This window comes from Aspergillus welwitschiae, assembly GCF_003344945.1.
Source record: "Aspergillus welwitschiae strain CBS 139.54b unplaced genomic scaffold BDQ94scaffold_6, whole genome shotgun sequence".
In the NCBI taxonomy this organism is placed as follows: Eukaryota; Fungi; Ascomycota; class Eurotiomycetes; order Eurotiales; family Aspergillaceae; genus Aspergillus; species Aspergillus welwitschiae.
In genome coordinates, this window is record NW_020798700.1 from 191,972 (window position 1) to 209,987 (window position 18,016).

At 50.7% G+C, this 18,016-nt stretch overlaps 7 protein-coding genes across 7 annotated transcripts; 5 read left to right on the forward strand and 2 right to left on the reverse strand.

Annotated features, from left to right (window-relative positions):
• Window positions 1-272: 272 nt before the first annotated feature.
• On the forward strand, window positions 273-3,345 carry BDQ94DRAFT_137875 (Zn(II)2Cys6 transcription factor). The gene is made up of 9 exons (XM_026765139.1): window positions 273-548; window positions 668-769; window positions 821-835; window positions 904-918; window positions 982-1,073; window positions 1,128-1,423; window positions 1,472-1,902; window positions 1,960-2,220; window positions 2,288-3,345. The coding sequence occupies exons 2-9, from the start codon at window positions 722-724 to the stop codon at window positions 3,203-3,205; spliced, it is 2,076 nt and encodes a 691-aa protein (XP_026629510.1). The 5' UTR covers window positions 273-548; window positions 668-721; the 3' UTR covers window positions 3,206-3,345.
• A 2,122-nt stretch (window positions 3,346-5,467) lies between these two features.
• Window positions 5,468-7,281, forward strand: BDQ94DRAFT_184676 (glycoside hydrolase family 32 protein). The gene has a single exon (XM_026774703.1). It carries the CDS (start codon window positions 5,514-5,516, stop codon window positions 7,062-7,064), a length of 1,551 nt encoding a protein of 516 aa, XP_026629511.1. The 5' UTR covers window positions 5,468-5,513; the 3' UTR covers window positions 7,065-7,281.
• Window positions 7,282-9,072: 1,791 nt separating this feature from the next.
• On the forward strand, window positions 9,073-9,771 carry BDQ94DRAFT_167387 (uncharacterized protein; the record flags this gene model as incomplete). The annotated part of the gene is made up of 1 exon (XM_026770798.1): window positions 9,073-9,771. One exon carries the CDS (start codon window positions 9,073-9,075, stop codon window positions 9,769-9,771), a length of 699 nt encoding a protein of 232 aa, XP_026629512.1.
• An 895-nt stretch (window positions 9,772-10,666) lies between these two features.
• BDQ94DRAFT_184681 (HECT domain protein) lies at window positions 10,667-15,417 on the forward strand (the record flags this gene model as incomplete). Its single annotated transcript, XM_026774704.1, has 3 exons — window positions 10,667-10,869; window positions 10,929-14,631; window positions 14,684-15,417. 3 exons carry the CDS (start codon window positions 10,667-10,669, stop codon window positions 14,804-14,806), a joined length of 4,029 nt encoding a protein of 1,342 aa, XP_026629513.1. The 3' UTR covers window positions 14,807-15,417.
• On the reverse strand, window positions 14,985-15,427 carry BDQ94DRAFT_137881 (uncharacterized protein). The gene has a single exon (XM_026765140.1). The coding sequence runs from the start codon at window positions 15,280-15,282 to the stop codon at window positions 14,992-14,994; it is 291 nt and encodes a 96-aa protein (XP_026629514.1). The 5' UTR covers window positions 15,283-15,427; the 3' UTR covers window positions 14,985-14,991.
• Window positions 15,428-16,865, forward strand: BDQ94DRAFT_137882 (uncharacterized protein). Its single transcript, XM_026765141.1, has 4 exons — window positions 15,428-15,649; window positions 15,711-16,055; window positions 16,127-16,286; window positions 16,348-16,865. Exons 1-4 carry the CDS (start codon window positions 15,614-15,616, stop codon window positions 16,635-16,637), a joined length of 831 nt encoding a protein of 276 aa, XP_026629515.1. The 5' UTR covers window positions 15,428-15,613; the 3' UTR covers window positions 16,638-16,865.
• Window positions 16,866-17,066: 201 nt separating this feature from the next.
• On the reverse strand, window positions 17,067-17,943 carry BDQ94DRAFT_137888 (uncharacterized protein). The gene has a single exon (XM_026765142.1). The coding sequence runs from the start codon at window positions 17,563-17,565 to the stop codon at window positions 17,293-17,295; it is 273 nt and encodes a 90-aa protein (XP_026629516.1). The 5' UTR covers window positions 17,566-17,943; the 3' UTR covers window positions 17,067-17,292.
• Between the last annotated feature and the right edge of the window lie 73 nt (window positions 17,944-18,016).

Sequence of the window (18,016 nt, forward strand, 5' to 3'; positions counted from 1 at the left end):
CCGGGGCTGCCATTGGACTGATTCCTAACTTTTGAATCTAGTAGTAACTCTGCGGCGTTGCACGGCGCTAATCTAGCAATCAACCCAGCGTCTTCGAAATATCATGCAATTCTGATGGGCTGGATATAATTTGTGATTTCCATCCCCCGGAAAGAAAACACACTCCCCGATCGCATGATGCCTGAGCAACGGCCACTATCACTAGTGCTGACGCACGATTTCTTTATCCTCTCGATTGAGCGTCACGATTTCGGCCAATCACATTGCAACTGCACCGTTCGGGCCTCTCAACAAAAATATGACTGCGACGCTTAGTACCAGGGGTCTTTTATTCTAGAAAATGAGTATTTACCAGAGCATATCTTAGTGAGCCAGGTGACAGATATTCAAATGTTGATCCGGCGAAATGAACTGTCAGAGAACCGCATCTAGGCTTACATCACACTGAATTCCCAGGGCTATTCAGGGCTACCAGGCATTGGCAGAGCGGGAGGCTTTTTGTACTAATGTCAGATATCAGAATAGACCCTATTTAAACCTCTTAAAGCGTCAAGATAAGCTCTCAGAAACAGCATCTTTTGACGTTACTAGATCAGAAGCTAACTTGCGTGGATCGATCCAGCGGGGTCTTTCCGGACGACTGCGGGCCGACCACAACGATCACTAGAGGACAAACCTTATGTTGATGTAACAACAATCTTGCCACAAATCAAACACCAGTATGGCGAAACGGACGAGACTAAAATCAGAGGCACAGGAGCTTCGGGCAGTAAGTCTTCTACATTAGTAGGGAGCCTGGCGGTAGACTGACGGTGAGTAGTGTGTAGAATGCCGGGTAAGAGTGACCCGACATATACTTGATGATATCCCGGGTGGCTAATCAAGTACAAACTTGCTTCAAAGAGACGAAAGAGCAAGGTATGACCCGGAGACCAATCCTCGTATCGCTAGCAATATCCATACTGATAGTATACAATCAAGTGTTCTGGAACCGCCCCATGCTCGTACTGCTCGAGGACCAAGAAGCTATGTCGCTTTGAGCATGCACCGTCACGCACACCATTGACTCGCAAGTAAGTGTGGACTCCCAGTACTGTACTATAAGATGATGATCTCAGTATATGTAGAAATCTTGAAGAAAAGGAGCGCCTTTGCGAGAAGCTGATGACCCTTGTCCGGAATCTGAACCCGAATGTCGACATTGAAGAAGCATTGAACGCATTGCCAGTGGCTGGTGAAGGACGGGATGATAATGGAACTGCTAACGAAAGTTCAATGTGCGAGAGCCCTGATGGGAAAAGTCCGACTTCATTGGAGAATTACGAATGGAACGAGGGTCCATTGACCTCGTCTCATCCCCCAAACAAGTCACTCGATGGAATGGCATCACTACCAACCGAAGGGTCTGGATCTGGTTACCTAGGTTAGTGGCTTGAGGACTTCTATGATCGAAGTTAATGATGTTCGCTAGGAAACACTTCTGGGTCCTGTATTCTGGAGTCCATTTCGGATCTACTACCCGGGCATCCTGTTCCCCTGGCTGCTCGAAAAGAACGACTCCCTGCATATTCGGCAAAGATGGGGAGACCCCAGTTGTTGAGAGACATAGATAATACTATTCTCACGGGTCCCCTATTTGACGCATATTTTATGTCATATAACAAGTCGTTTCCCATCCTACATGAAAAGACGTTCAGAGAGAAGTACCAGAATCGGCATCATATCCCAGCTCACTCCACATGGCACTTGATATTCTACATCGTTCTGGCGATCGGTGACTGGGTCGTATCCGGTGGCTCCAAAGTCGAGGAGTCGAGATATTACATGGCTGCACGGTCGTCCATGTCAATGAGTCTGCTGGAGTCAGGTGCACTTCTCACGGTTCAAGCTTTTCTTCTGATGGTGAGTTGACGTGATGCATATCTTGTGCGTATCGCGAGCAAATACTAAGTGACGAAGGGAAACTTTCTCCAGAAACGGGATCGACCCAATACTGGATACAACTTCATTGGAATAGCATATCGAATGGCCCTTGGACTGGGCCTCCATCGTGAACCAGTAAGGGAATCAACGCTCGACACCTTGAGTACCGAAAGAAGGAGAGTCGTGTGGTGGATTGTTTATTCATTTGACAGCGGATTCAGTCTGACCACAGGAAGGCCATTGATGTCATCGGATTGTTTCATCGAAACCCAGCTTCCACGCAACATCGAAGACTCGGTACGTAGGACTATTCCAAAACAATGGACATGGGCGAGAGGAGGAGTCGCTAACTTGTCACCATCAGGCTTCCACATTAGATTCCATAGTCCCAGGCCCCATAGACAAGCCGACCACATACTCTGCGATCATAGCACAGGCCCGATTATCACGCATTGGGAACATGATATACTGTAACGTGATAGCAGGTCCGAAAAGGGACCTTGATTTAAAGACTCCACGATCTCTCGATCATCAGCTCAAGACCTGGAGACTCTCACTGCCCCTCTACTTCACGGCCCACGATGTCCCGACATGGTTCCGTGGACCTCGAGCGATAGTAAGTTGGAAGGAACAGAACCTGCGAATGATGCTGTGGTGGGGGACTCAACGCCTGTGCGGTTCACTGCAAGACAGCGAAGAAGCCCGCAACATGTGCCACTATGCTGCCGTAGAGTGTATCCAGGACATCACTACCTTTTGTACCGACTACCCGGATACACTCCACGTCGGCCTATGCTGGTACGCGACATACTTCCTCTTCCAGGCATCCATCGTGCTCAGTATCTATCATCTCCGACCAAAGGAGCCATTGGATAGAGGTTTGGCGGTGGCAAACCAGCAGCTCTGGATATCGTCCATCGAGAGATCGCGTGACTGTCTGGCTAATTTGAGCCGGAAGAACCAGGCTGCAACGCGGTGCTTGGAAGTTCTTGATCGGATTATGTATCAGTCGCAAGCTACGCCTCCTGCGGTTGGGGAGGTTTCCTCGACGACGAATGTCCCGGGCACGACACAATTGCCCGTGGATTATGATAATGCAGGCACGCGTCTCGATACACTTGCCGTTGACCCTTCTCTTCAGATGCTTTTTGATGCGACGTCGTTTGATATGGATATCTTTGAAGGACTTGAAGGGTTTCCGAATACGAATGAAGTAGAATCATTCGATTATGTTTCAGGAGCTGCGTTGGTCACTGACAATGCAGAGGACTGGCAAATTTGAAGCATTAGAAAATAGGCATGGCTTTGAAGTTGTAGTTTCGTTGCCGACATGTATCAAGTGTGGGATGTTTGAAATGTACCTGCATCCAGTGGGGTCCTTTAATCAGAGTAAAGAAGTGAAGCTAAAAAAGAACTAAATAGATAAAGAGCTACCACAGCAGATCTCGAGACATTAAACCAGGGCATTAACCTAGCAGAATATCGGAGCACGGCCGGCCACTGGACAGCTACCCCGACAGCGCTTCGTTATGGTGCTACACTGAGGTTCTTGGAAAATGGCTTGTCGGGTAACTAGGCATCTTTATCCTTCTGTGTTGCTTTGCTCCTCAAAGACCATAGAAGATCTCTGTCACCGACCATAGGGGGCCTGGATCCATGTGGTGAAAGTTAAAATCTCGCGTTTTGATCTAAAATGGTAATTCGGCGGACCAATGTGGGCCAAAAGCCATAAATCTCATTAGGCTAAGGGACGGAGCGAGTGGGTCGCTTATTTCGTTATATAAAGTACGCAGCCTCGAGCATGGTTCAAGTTGGCAAAGGGTGTTATATGTGCTGCTCAATAGACAAAATAAAAACGGTACATTTGTGACTAAAAGACTGCGCGCTTCGACGAACGTCAGTGTTATCATGCAATTACTTACCCTCGGCCGACAGAGGCCCGAGTTTATAGTATCTTGTCAATGATAGTATTAATAATCTTAAATAATAACTATATAATATATTTAAAATGAATTAGAAGAATTATCTAGTTTAATTAACTGGCAGCTACTGTATCAGAATCCGCGGTCTATATTTGTACAAATCTTCGTATGACGGCTATAATATGAGGACCTGGGAAATTGACGCCGAAAATGACCACTCCTGCAGCCGATTATGTATGCTTTGCACCCGCCAAGCATTGTTTAGTCATGATGGAGGCGCTTACAACCATGTTTCGTTCAGTCCGATAAACAGAGCACCGCCGAAATAACTACGCTTACTTGCTCGGGGATATGGCGGCGAAATCACCGGAAGGTACTTCAGCGGAAGTGCAATCATTGATGTGAACAATACCAGTCAATGGCTTTGGGAAGGACGGGAAGCCCCCCCATCGTCGCCATGTATACTTCTGCAGTAAGCTCACCCACGAGAAAGTAGATACTGTGGTGGAGATAACTAGCTCACTTTCTCTCCACAGTACCCTGTTGCACAGACCCTGCCGAGTGGGGAGACCATCCGGGAGAACCAGCAATCCCAGACATCGCCTACAGTGCTGACGATGGTCTAGCCCCTGGACCACGTACAACGCCGCTAACCTGGTCATCTACAACCTCCAGTCCCATAGGAAGACTGGTACCAAAACTTTCCTGATCGCAACCTAAGGACTGGCCTGGCCGGCTTGCGAAGATCGCGGAGACGGCCGTTCTACTTCTTCTTTTGTGACAAACCCAAGATGAGTGGTGAAATGTGTTGGAACAAAAACCGAGAGATACCAGTAGCCACTAGAGAGATTTCTCTTTTGGTCTACTTGGTAAATGTCTCAACAAAATGCCACTACGAGCATTGTTGGTTGGAGCTATTCAGCGCCTGATTGATTCCTCTGTACTCGTATACTCGTATTCGCACCGGACTAGACTCGAAAACACGGCATCATAACCCGCCATAGCTCGGATTATGCAGAGGTACTCTCGCATAGACAACCTACATATGGTCTCTGTTGCTGATACCTTGATTGATTCCAGACCGACGGACTCGTCACGGGCGAAGGGCCGCTTCGCGGAGCTGCTTGACAACTCCCGATCCCGTGAATATAGCGAACCACTCTCGGTACCCGGAATCTCACCTTGCATCTCCACCTTTTTACCAATCGCGTTCGCTCGTTCGACTCCTCACATTCCTTGAGTGAGAGACTAGTGAGAGACTAGTGATCTCTCCGATGATTAGTGATCTCTCCGAATGAATCGGACTTGTTTGTCCACCACTACCCTTCGATAGAAGTCTCGGCCTCACGCTCTCCCTGACACCGAGCGCGTTGTCCTTCCCTTTATAAAGATCTGCACGGGCGAGCAAACATCGCTTCCGTATAGGCATACCTCTATTAACTGTGAATGGCTTATATGACGGACAAGGATCCGGGAGAAATTTCGGGGAAATTCAACGCTGAGCATGCGACTATCAGATTGGGGAAATGAAAGGCGTCTTGGCCATGATATTTATATAGCTCGCTTCTCCGTGCGAGTAGATGGCTATACTTTTCTGCCACTCACAGGTCTCTCAGAGAAGTGGAATTCAAGAATACCAAATTGTTCGTTTTGCTTTGTTACTCCAAGATGTTGAATCCGAAGGTTGCCTACATGGTCTGGATGACGTGCCTGGGTTTAACGTTGCCCAGCCAGGCGCAGTCTAATGATTACCGTCCATCATACCATTTCACACCGGACCAGTACTGGATGAACGAGCCAAACGGCCTGATTAAAATTGGATCCACCTGGCACCTGTTCTTTCAACACAATCCGACGGCCAATGTATGGGGCAACATATGCTGGGGGCACGCTACGAGCACCGATCTGATGCACTGGGCACACAAACCCACTGCCATTGCGGATGAGAACGGAGTCGAAGCGTTTACCGGTACAGCCTATTATGATCCAAACAATACCTCTGGCCTTGGGGATTCGGCAAACCCACCCTACCTGGCCTGGTTCACAGGTTATACCGTTTCAAGCCAAACACAGGACCAGCGCCTGGCTTTCAGTGTCGATAACGGGGCGACGTGGACCAAATTTCAAGGCAACCCCATCATATCAACTAGCCAGGAAGCACCACATGATATAACGGGCGGCCTCGAGAGTCGGGATCCAAAGGTATTCTTCCATCGCCAATCGGGGAACTGGATCATGGTTCTCGCCCATGGCGGGCAGGACAAGCTGTCTTTCTGGACGTCTGCAGACACCATAAACTGGACATGGCAGAGTGACCTGAAGTCCACCTCGATCAACGGCCTATCGTCCGATATTACAGGGTGGGAAGTCCCCGACATGTTTGAACTCCCGGTTGAAGGCACTGGGGAGACCACGTGGGTGGTGATGATGACGCCGGCTGAAGGATCCCCTGCCGGTGGTAACGGGGTCTTAGCTATCACCGGTTCTTTTGACGGAAAAAGCTTTACGGCAGATCCCGTCGACGCTTCGACCATGTGGCTGGACAATGGGCGTGATTTCGATGGCGCTCTGAGCTGGGTGAACGTGCCTGCGTCCGATGGACGGCGGATTATCGCCGCCGTCATGAATAGCTACGGTTCCAACCCGCCTACAACCACCTGGAAAGGAATGCTCTCCTTTCCCCGGACGCTGTCGCTCAAGAAAGTTGGCACGCAGCAGCACTTTGTTCAACAGCCGATCACAGAGTTGGATACAATTAGTACCAGTCTGCAAACACTAGCAAACCAGACCATTACCCCTGGCCAAACATTGCTGTCATCGATTCAAGGAACTGCTCTTGATGTTCGAGTTGCTTTTTACCCTGATGCTGGCTCGGTTCTGTCCCTCGCCGTCCGAAAGGGTGCTTCGGAGCAAACAGTCATTAAGTACACCCAGTCAGATGCCACATTGTCGGTTGATCGAACAGAGAGTGGAGATATCTCGTATGACCCGGCCGCAGGTGGCGTCCATACCGCCAAGTTGGAAGAGGACGGCACCGGACTGGTTTCCATCCGGGTGTTGGTGGATACGTGTTCTGTAGAGGTTTTTGGCGGACAAGGAGAGGCCGTCATTTCCGACCTCATCTTCCCGAGTGACAGTTCTGACGGTCTGGCCTTGGAGGTAACTGGCGGAAATGCAGTGCTGCAGTCGGTGGACGTGCGGAGTGTTTCACTTGAATGAAGGAGGCGTGGGAGGCTGCCAGACGGGGGAAGGGGATTAAGACGGTGATTGAGGGGCCTAGGTAGGAGGGTGAGGACTGGATGTTGAAGTTGTGCTGTCTGGGCTAGAAGTATACGAATAAAAGTCCATGTTTCAAGTGGAACGAATAAGTTGGAGATGCAGTGCAGACAGGTACCCAATCCTTGCTCCAACATGGCATTCTCTTCGTACTAAGTAGCTACCTTTATCTGCTCAAAACTCTTATGTTGATTACCCATTATAGATGATAACAAGCCACGCATTATATCCCCCACCTAATCCAGACGCACGGGAATGATGAGGGCGTAGCACCGGACTAGCAATGAGGAGCGAGAGCACTGAATCATGTAGTGTCTGCACTGTAGGGACACAGTCTCCTACTATGATTATGTTCACCGGGTAATTGATGAGGCTGGTGGTGGCTCCGAGTCACCCCTTTCAGATCATTATTCCCGGGTAATGCGAGCAAAGTGCCATTCATCTCCTGGATGATCATGTAACAGACACGCCACCATCTATATTGCCTCCCCGCTCGCATCACCTTCCTAAGACGGGGAAGATATGGTCTAGCTTCATGTATCAGCACCACGGTTTTCACCCTCCACAGTACCAATGACTCCTTGCCACAGCGCTAGGCGTAATTGCACTTGGACCAGACAGGATATGGGAGACAATACGTTAAAGGCAGGTTCAACCGGTGGACATCTAACCAGGTCCAGGCTGGTGCTTTACTAGCATGGGCAGGATACTACGCCTCTACTCTTTCAATTACCCGGCCCAGCCCATGTAAGTGATAGATGCATTAATCTAGATCCTAATCCCGATATTGCTTGAGTCTGGAGTTGAGATCCTCCTATTGCTTCAGCCGACTAGTCTTCAAGATCACGTATCCATAAAGCACCGAATACTACCTTCCGTCTCAGGGAGTTGACGCTGGGAATATTAACATCATAGTACTACTTCTAGTTAATCTAAATTGATGCAGACCTGATTAGCAGATTTACGCAAATGTGCCCAAATCAGGCAGGCGACAATAGATCTCAAGCCATCGCGATTAGAGAAGATCTCCTAGTTATTGAAATGCGTACACCAGTCAGGATGACATACTATCACCGGCATAACACTAAACTAGTAGTGCTGATTTGAGCTGAACATACCTCGCACGGACTCCAGTCAACTCCTCCTCCAGCCGCGCAAGCGTTTAATATATGTTCCGGATTCAAGCGGCTGTTTATTGGGAGTGGAAAATATATCCTTTGCTTAGCCCCGCAGCTGAGATGTCCAGCTTTATGTTCTACTTAGTAGTTGAGTCGGTTACGGTTAGTGATACACTAACCTCAGATCCAACGCCGCGGCTGCATTAGTGCCGGTCAGGGCAAATCGTGCGAAGAGGGCCAAATTGCCACCTTCATACAACGTAATGGTAGGTCATGTGCATCAGAGGGCTGGGGTATCTGCATCGCTTATATTGCTGCGGAGACATCGGGATTTGAGATACAAATAACGCAATTGCAGGGTAGGGAAACCAATTCAGCCCGTTGCATCCGCTATTTGTCTTCGTGATGGTAAGTCCTCGGACTTTGAGCTGTGAACAGTGCGACTAGGTTGGAATAGTATTCGACTGTGGCGTTGTCTGTACCAAACTACGCCGTGGGATCATCGGGCTTCTTCGATCGGAGTCACCGAAGTAATTTGTGAGAGGAGCTGAAGATGATGGAAACCTCGGAGTCGTGACGCGATGGCTGTTGAGGTATAATCACTCAAGTGGCTGTTGAGTTGCTGGACATAAATCGCGACTCGCCCCGGTGGATGTCAACTCATCTCCAGAGCATCGCAAAGTCTCTATTCATTCCTCTAGGAAGTCGCTTTCTTCAATTGTCTGAATTGTTTAAACAAGATCAACCAAACTCTTTACCTTACCACTTCAAAGTATGTAGACAGTCGTCTCGAAGTTCCAACTATCTTGCTGATGATCATTATAGAGTCCAAGATGCCTGACATCCCCTGGAGATCCGGTGCCGGCTACGACCACCGCGAGTATAAGGTCAACGGGACTGATCTAGTCGGCGAGGTCAAAAAGACCCTCTACAGTATCGCGGGAGATCAAAGCTTATATGCAATCACCGATATTCACTCTGATGGATATTACTGGAGCCTGGTGTCGTCTCTCAAGAATGACACCGCCGGCGAAGACAAAGTCACTGTGTCCTATACCACCGAGCTCAAGGTCACGGAAGGCACTGAGAAGGAATTGAACGCCAACCTTGGACTCGAATTCAAAGGCCTCAGCGTTGGATTTGGAGCTTCCACCAAGACCTTCACCCAGACTGAAACGACTGACAGCAAGACGTATACCGAGGAGATCACCGTCCCAGCGGGAACGACCGCTTATCTCTACCAGAAGGTATACCGGTTCAGGACGTGGATGTGGTTCATCAACGATGCGTGGGCTGAACTGAGTCGAGTTGGCGGCTATAACAACTACTCGCCTACTCATGTGGATGGATATGTTGAGATTCATGCTATGGAGTGGTTTTCGAGCCCAACTGAATTGGATGGTTCGGGTACCACTACTGTCGACGCTATCACGAACCAGGTCGAGTACAAGTGGACGAGACAATTCAATAACACGACTGAGAAGTGCCGGGAATATCTCGAAAGTCATGGCGCTACTATTCCTAGTAGCTAAATGTGTTGTGTCTTCGGCCAGATGCCTCAACATGGGTTTTTATCCTTTCGAGGTTTTTCCCATGTTATCATGCGAATGCAGGGGTGTTTTGGGTACTGTATTTAGCCTCACTTTATCTTGTTGTTTTGATTGTATGCTTGATGATGTGAGAAATGAAGAAACTTTATGAGTACCACCAAAGTATCTAATCCGTCTTCGTCATACTATAGGCCTTGGTCTGGTTAGTCTAGATGGAAACTATCGAGTGTAGCAGCTCATGATGACAGGGTTAAAAGATTTGGGGGTTACACAGTATAGTACTATTACTCCGAAAAGCACATATTGGTCCTAGTGTTACTCATGTACTTATGGCCTGTAAGGGTCAACAATGGGCATCCTCCTTAACACAAACTAGTCAATAGCAGGCTTGTGTCGTGGAGATGCCTCCCTTGCTTCACCGGCCAAGATCTGTCTTGTAGTACTCTGTAATGGCGTTCATAGCCCAGTCATGACAGAATAGATTCGAAATTCATCATTGCTACTAAAGTTCATCGGAACCCGTTGTAAGACAGGGCCCACCATGGCTCATGAGGGAGGTCGGAGAGTACAAGTAAGCGACTGTGATCACAAGCAACAAGAAGGGACTATCCGAATTGGGACTGGCGTCTTCCCTGATGTTCCCACCGGCTGACTCATCACCCGAGCTTGTCTTGGCGCCTGAGGCCCCCCCCGAATGCTCGTGATATCAGCCTCGCAAGAACCCCAGACCCCAGAAATAACGAGTCACATACCCATCTTCACCTCGAGTTTGACCCCTATCTTCGCTGCGCAGACTTACAAATAGAAAGGGAGGTTCGTTCAGCTACTACTATCTCGCCTCGCTAGCTAGCTGCGGCATGCTCCGCAGTCTGTCAAGATGACCAGGCTCCGCGGAGCTTCCGTGAGCTCGTATGAGGTTTCGCACGGAGGCATCGACCGACCCCAGTTCCACCGCTCCAAACTACCTCCCAACGCACCCGACGTGATCGCTCAAAATACCGTGGACATCTCCGACCCTGCGCAGGTTCTTTTATGGTGCAGGGATGAACGCCGTCGCCAGTTTAACCTCCTGGTCCGCAGGTAACGTCTTCTCGATGACGCCGTGCATGCGCTGGCCCCGCTGACGGGAACGCTTCTAGGTACAAGAACCAACTCCTCTACGGCTGTCAGGATCCTGGCTGCCAGACGCCAACTTGCGCTAGCTATCGAAAACGCGTGACCGAGGGACCTTTTCGTCGGTATACTGAGCTGAGTGCCCGCACACTGGCTTGCTATTTGGCTAGCTTGGATAACGCGGAGGACGGCTTGTGTCGCAACCTCTCTCGGGTTCCTCATGAGCTTTCACCGCATGAGTATCAACGCCGATCGAAACGACGGAGCCGCGCTTTGCCTTCGAATGAGCCTGCGAGAGAATGTACCGAGCCACGAACTGGAGACCATACTGGTGTGGACGGGGTGCTAAGGTCATCGTCGGTTCGGAACGTCAAGTCTCCCAGTACTAATGATCGAAATGGTCGGAGTTTGTCTCCATGTGTGGAATCTCAGGACCAGTCGGCGGTTACACCGGAGGAGGCACCTGCAACACAACGAATGAAAGACCCGAAGTCATTCACCCAGAACTTGTTCGATACCTTATCGCTGAGGATGATCGAGTGGTTACCTCTACGACGCTCTCCCAGTTCGCTCGGCCCGGATTCAGATCATATAGACACCCGTCCCGAGTCCCGATCGCCAAAGCCGGGTTGGGATGAGACCCAGCCATACTCAAATAAGCCTAGGCCAAATTTAACTCGACAACGGACACCTCAACATACTGTGCCTGCAAATGGGGCTCCCCAAACTCCCTCATCGCGCCATGGGAATGGCCAGCTGACTGCGCTGGAGTTGAGACTCCCTAACCAGCAGGTTAAGCGACTGTCGCTCACGGACGTGGACCAGTGGCGCCAGAACCCGCGCACAAGTTTGGAGGAGAAATCATATCAGGAGCTGAAACCCGCCCGCAAGCTCACTGTCAACACACACGTCAACAGTGATGAAACACACAATGTCCCTTCGCCGCCTGCCTTGCGGCACCGTCCGCAGAAACATCGGGGGAGAACGGCAGACGGGAACTGTGCCCTTCCGCAGGAGCAGCAGAAGAAAGGGCGGCGTGTTTCATGGGATGGCGCGAAGTATCTAAACAATGTCCTGCTCGATGAATCCGATAAACCCGAGCCTCAGAGCGACGAACAACCTCCTCCGGAGACAGAGTCCCCCAGTGCCAGAAAACCGAAGCGCCGGAGCCCGACCCACAGAAGTGCTATGTCGAGTATCCAATCTATATCTCACCTGACGGACGAAATAATCGACGGCATGACGCAAATGATGATACTTTCTGAGGATGAGGCAGAACTTTGGAAAGAAGAGCTGACCTACATGGAATCCACCGGGAGCTTTGAAGAATCCGAGTGGCGCTTTGCGACTCCTCGTCAGCGTGAAGTATTTTCCTTCGTTTCACAGAGCGTCTTCTATGCACTGGGAAATACCAAACAACTTCTTCTATCATTCCGTCAGAAATCGGCTGGTCCGATTGGGATGAGCGAGGGCCACCCCAAGCCCAAACTTGATCTCCAACAACTGCAACCGTCGCTCCGTAAGTTACTCCGCATCTGCCCCCGAGATATTGTCTTTCACAGTCTCTGGAGCGCTGCGGAAACGCTATTTATCCCACCCAAGGAACTTTCGATGTCAGGTAAACTTTCCCGCCGTTCGTCCTACAACTCGAGCAATGCCGCATCCAGCGCACCGATCATTCGTCGATCCGATTCGGAGGGCAATGAGCATTTTACGGATGCCAATGCTGCTGATGTTGCTACACTCACCATTTTCGCCCTGGCTAGCTCTCTTCCCGAGATAGATGCACCCACATGGCGAGCGATTCTCCAAATGCGCGCGGCGGGGGGCGTATCCTCAAGTTCGGACATGCAAAAGCTCTCAGTACCCAGGGCCCGTCTTGTGGTAGAAACAACTGATATGCTCGAGCATGAGCTGGCCCTCCGGCTACTCGATCGCTTAGTTCGCGCTCTCACGGCACGATTGGCGTTCCATGAAATATCAAAGGCGCGACAGGTGTATTCCCGCGACCTACCGAAACAGCGCAAGAACAGCGTTCTGGATCTGATTGTAAACAATCTCAGCGAACATTACGGGGCAATGACGGCTGCCATTGGCGACTTGGATCACACCCCCCCTCCTGGCGCGCCTGCTTTTATTGCCGAGTGGCTTCGAACCCTTCTCCTTAAAGAATGGGATGGCAACCCGGAACTGTCGAAGAGCAGTTCAGCTGGCGGCGCCGTTCAGATTCTGTCATTGTTGTACAAGGAGCGCAGTCGCTTAGGCCTGATACCCGAGGATTTCCACACCCCGTTTCTATCCGACAGGTTGGAGCCTTTGGACATGCCTGTGGAGTGGATGGGTAGCCTTCCGAACAACAAGACAATGCATCTGTTGTCCTATCCATTCCTATTTCCTCCATCAGCGCTGGTGATCTACTTCCGAGCTCTCAACTACGCGGCCATGTCCAAGTACTACGAAGCCGCAATGACTACGACGAGACACGTGACACAAACTGCCTTTGGACCCATCCAGGTTCAGGATGACGTCGGGTTGCTTGCACAGTTAAAGACGTCGATGTCTACATACCTGGTCCTGATGGTCCGGCGCGACAACATTCTTAGGGATGCTCTCAATCAGCTCTGGCGCCGCGAAAGACGGGAGCTTATGCGGCCATTGAAGGTACAAATGGGTATGGATGAGGGCGAGGAGGGCCTTGATCACGGTGGTGTTCAACAGGAGTTTTTCCGAGTTCTGATGGCAGAGGCACTGGATCCGTCCTTTGGCATGTTCACGACGGACGCGCGAACCCGGATCTCATGGTTCCAGCCTTGTTCGTGGGAGCCCTTGTACAAGTTCGAGCTGCTTGGACTTCTTATGTCTCTGGCTGTGTATAATGGACTCACGCTTCCAGTCAACTTCCCCACTGCTTTTTACCGCAAGCTACTCGGACTCAAAGTGAAGCACCTAGAGCACATCCAGGACGGATGGCCAGAACTCACCAAGGGACTGGGAGATCTCCTCACGTGGGAGGATGGAGATGTAGGCGACATATTTATGCGGACTTACGAATTCAGCTTCGAGGCCTTTGGGGTTGTAGAAACAGTCGACATGCAAAAGGTAGACAAAGATGCCCCTTGGCCTGTCTCGTCTACGCCAGCCCGTGCCAGGAGCGGGTCGCGGTCGCTTGGGTACTCGCCTCCATGGTCGGAGGTCCGCCATTTTGCTGATCACGCCGACCTCAGCCCCCCATCTTCGATGGCAGCAGAGACAGCGGGCTCATACGGGGAAGCCACGAAACCCATTGACACGCTGGTCCCAGCCCAATCACCAACGCCGCCCGCCGACGAGGCCAGCTTGGTGACCAACAGCAACCGTGCCCAGTTCGTCAAGGACTATATCTTCTGGCTGACAGATAAATCCGTCCGGCCCCAGTTCGAGGCGTTTGCTCAGGGTTTCTACACATGCCTCGACCGGACGGCTCTCTCCATATTTACACCGGAAGCACTGAAGACTGTGGTAGAGGGAATTCAGACAATTGATATCCGAGAGTTGGAGCGTCATGCGCGGTATGAGGGCGGGTTTGACCCCAGCCACCGGGTGATCAGGGACTTCTGGAGTGTTGTACGGCGGTACTCAGCCGAGAAAAAAGCGCAGCTGTTGGAGTTTGTCACTGCCAGCGATCGGGTGCCAGTCAATGGGATTGCGAGCATCATGTTTGTGATTCAGAAGAACGGAGTAGGAGATGCTGTAAGTTATCGGTCACCAACAATAACATCGGGCCTGATACTAATCGTCGCAGCGCCTTCCCACGAGTCTGACCTGCTTCGGTCGCCTCCTGTTGCCGGAATACTCATCCCGTAGTGTCCTAGAGGAAAAGTTGAGCAAGGCGTTAGAAAACGCTCGGGGATTCGGCGTTGCTTGATTTTGGGGATTGGCTTGGATGTTCTGGTTTTTTTTTGGAATGGACATACCCTTTGCTGTATATGCCGTGCTTGACATACCCAATTCTACATAGATAGTATTAGTCCAATTGTGATCGGAGGTGTCACATCTGGCCAATGGACAAATTTATTTCCGGAGTAGTCGTTCTTCCCTTTAAATCCTTAGTCAAATTGTAGATGGTGATAATATTCGCACGAGTTGCCTGGTGTTGGTGGTCGGTCGGGCAAATTTGCCGGGCAGCCCGTGTCGAGGAACCAAAAGCCACAACCAAGTTCGACTCCCATTTGCTCTTCCTCCCTTGTCTGTCTCCCAAGTACCGTTAGAGATCAAAGTTATCTCTTTCTTGTTTCTTTCGCTGAAATCTTTGCCTTCCATGTGATCAGCCCGCTGACCGGCCATCTCGGGTCTGGTCAGGAAATCACTGCTCCGGATGGCTTCGCCCCCCATTTGAGTCATGGTGATGGAGGGATTTGACTGGTTGGGCGACACGGTGTGCAGTGGTCCGCTTGGATTGGCAGACGTCTAGGGACGGCCCTTCTTCGCGGGACCCATATAAACCGACCGGTCTCTCCTCGACCGCGCGAACAGATTCCCTCCAGGAAGAATACTATCGTGCACGGAGTCCCATTCCTTCTACGCTAAAGGACTGCAGCTTGCACCCTGTCCATCACCGAGCCCCGCTACCCCACGTTTGTGCTCCATTCTTCCCTCCTTCGACTCCTCCGGCCCTTTTGCTCTTCTTCCTGCTAACTTGCCTCCCTCATTAACAGTCATAGTAGACAACACAATGCCTCCCATTATCCACTGCGTCCGTCACGCCCAGGTACGCCTCTATCCGCCAGCTTTTTCCACCGATCGGCGCGGTCGCTAACAATTTCTCTCAGGGCGTGCACAACCTCTGCGTCGCCAACCACGTCGTCCCAGACCCCCTTCTCACCGATCTCGGCAACGAACAATGTCGTAAACTCCGCGATACTTTCCCTCGCCACGCTCAGGTCGACCTCGTCACGGCCTCCCCACTCCGTCGCACCATCTACACAGCCTTGCAGAGCTTCGAGCCCGTGTTCCAGTCACACCCAGACATGAAGCTGATCGCTCTTCCGGATGCTCAGGAGACGAGTGACGTGGCTTGCGACACAGGAAGTGATCCGGAGGTGCTACGCAAGGAGATGGAGGAAAAGAACGTCCCGATTGATTTGGGATTGGTGCATGATGGGTGGAACAATAAGGTCAGTTGTTATTCTACCTGAAGTGGCGACGGGTTTAGTTAGCTGACCAGTGGCGTGGTATAACCATATAGCAAGGCAAATACGCACCTACTCACAAGGCCATCAAGGAGCGGGCGCGGGCAGCTCGCCGCTGGCTGAAGGCGAGACCGGAGAAGGAGATTGTCATTGTCACCCACGGAGGTTTCCTGCATTACTTCACGGAGGACTGGGAGGATAGTAGCCAGTACCAGGGTATGTGCTTTGATGTGGCAGTGTGCCTCCTCAGTGTAGACAAAGGCTAATGATGGAACAGGAACCGGATGGGTCAACACCGAGTACCGGACGTATGAATTTACAAAGGAAGTTCACACAGATGACCTCGAGGGATACGAGCTGGACGGGGACAATGCAACTCTGGTGGAGACCATTGAATCGCGCGAGCGACGTGGGAAGTCTGGGCCTATGCCGGACCGCGAGCAGCAGAAGATGCTGTACGAGAAAGGTACCCAGGGATGGGACGACCAAGGCTTGCAGCTGAGTATTGCAGAGCGGGAGGCGGCCAAGGTGCCGGAGGGTACAGAGGTGGATGGTGTTCGAGTATAGATTCCCTTGTTGTCAGTTTCTTTGTAGAGTATAGAGCATGATGTGGAAGATGCCGGTATACAGGTTTAGATCAAAGATCTGATGCATTGGATTATGAATTTAACACATTGCTCTTTGTCTTGCTCTTGTTTTACCCACAATGATTGTTGTCTGAAGCTGCACAATGAAGTGCATAGGTACCTGACTGTTAGTATAGCTGGTCGATCTATAAAAATGGCCACCGCATAGCAATTCATTCAGAATGAATGAAAAATCCTTCAAAAAGACATTTTGATGCTTCTAATGTATATAGAGGCTTGACGTTCACATAAACATCCCAACTTTCTGTAGCATCGGTTCCAGCCCATCGGCATTGCTTACTGACCGGACTGTCTACCATGTCACGATTGATAAGCGTGCTTCTGATCCTACGAACACAACAGTAGTGATCACTGATCTATTTCCAGACAACACCGAAGCGCAACACCGACTGACCAGCACTTAGTTTCGGGTAGGTCTCCCACAATCATGCATATAGCAACTGTGTTGCGAGCTCATGTTCAAATTCATGCGTGTCTACCTCATACGGCTCCACGTCACACCAGACCTAACAGCAAACTGACCAGTATATGCATACAAATCCCTAGATGCAAAGCACTCATACTAATAGCCAAGATCACTCGATGACTGCCCACGCGTCACTACACAGAGGTACGTCAGCGTTATCTGCTTGGCTAACGGACTCCAGGCCCCCAGCATGGACTCGCACCTCATCGCGGTGCTGGGGTCTAGTAGTCTGTGTTATACAGGCGAAGCAAAGACGAGTCCAATTCATTGTCGAGGATGGTTGTCTAAAGTGGATTGCTGTGCCTTGCTTGCTCCCAGCCCCAAGTACTGATCTAGATGATTGAAGTTGAATAGATACTCTGCATATCAAGGCACGAAACATATCTGCCTGCAAGGCTTACTCTTTTCTTTTGCGAGCGAAGCTCGAATGGCATGGTTCCATGAGAATCCCGCCCACGCGACCCACCACAAAAGGTTACCTCGAGCCGATTAAGAGGCAGTGCGACTTGACCGACTAAGAGATAGTCCGGAGATCGGCAGCTTCGTCACCACCGGAGATCCCTTCATGATTGGGACCCTTGAACGGGGTCTGCATGCCATATGAAACTGCAAACCATCCGATGATGGCTGCCTACAGTACCCACGATACTGCTGGGTACGCAGATCGCTGGTACTTTTCCGTACCGCGATGGATCTCCCCAGCTAAATTGCCTGCCAAGGCACATAGTAATACCGGGCGGTACCTGGGTGAGGGTGTTATTTATAGCGGTGGGGCAGTGCCCCGTACTCGTTTGCATGCCTGAGGCTACACTAGGCCTCATTCCTCGACGTCT

Excerpts from the sequence above, each read along its gene's own strand:
- BDQ94DRAFT_137875 (XM_026765139.1), top strand. The coding sequence starts at position 722 with ATGGCGAAACGGACGAGACTAAAATCAGAGGCACAGGAGCTTCGGGCA. Across the intron at positions 1,074-1,127 it reads CGCACACCATTGACTCGCAA|AAATCTTGAAGAAAAGGAGC; the intron begins GTAAGTGTGGAC and ends CAGTATATGTAG. Across the intron at positions 1,903-1,959 it reads TTCAAGCTTTTCTTCTGATG|GGAAACTTTCTCCAGAAACG; the intron begins GTGAGTTGACGT and ends TAAGTGACGAAG.
- BDQ94DRAFT_184676 (XM_026774703.1), top strand. The coding sequence starts at position 5,514 with ATGTTGAATCCGAAGGTTGCCTACATGGTCTGGATGACGTGCCTGGGT.
- BDQ94DRAFT_137881 (XM_026765140.1), bottom strand. The coding sequence starts at position 15,282 with ATGACTCAAATGGGGGGCGAAGCCATCCGGAGCAGTGATTTCCTGACC.
- BDQ94DRAFT_137882 (XM_026765141.1), top strand. The coding sequence starts at position 15,614 with ATGCCTCCCATTATCCACTGCGTCCGTCACGCCCAG. Across the intron at positions 16,056-16,126 it reads ATGATGGGTGGAACAATAAG|CAAGGCAAATACGCACCTAC; the intron begins GTCAGTTGTTAT and ends ATAACCATATAG. Across the intron at positions 16,287-16,347 it reads GGATAGTAGCCAGTACCAGG|GAACCGGATGGGTCAACACC; the intron begins GTATGTGCTTTG and ends ATGATGGAACAG.
- BDQ94DRAFT_137888 (XM_026765142.1), bottom strand. The coding sequence starts at position 17,565 with ATGTTTCGTGCCTTGATATGCAGAGTATCTATTCAACTTCAATCATCT.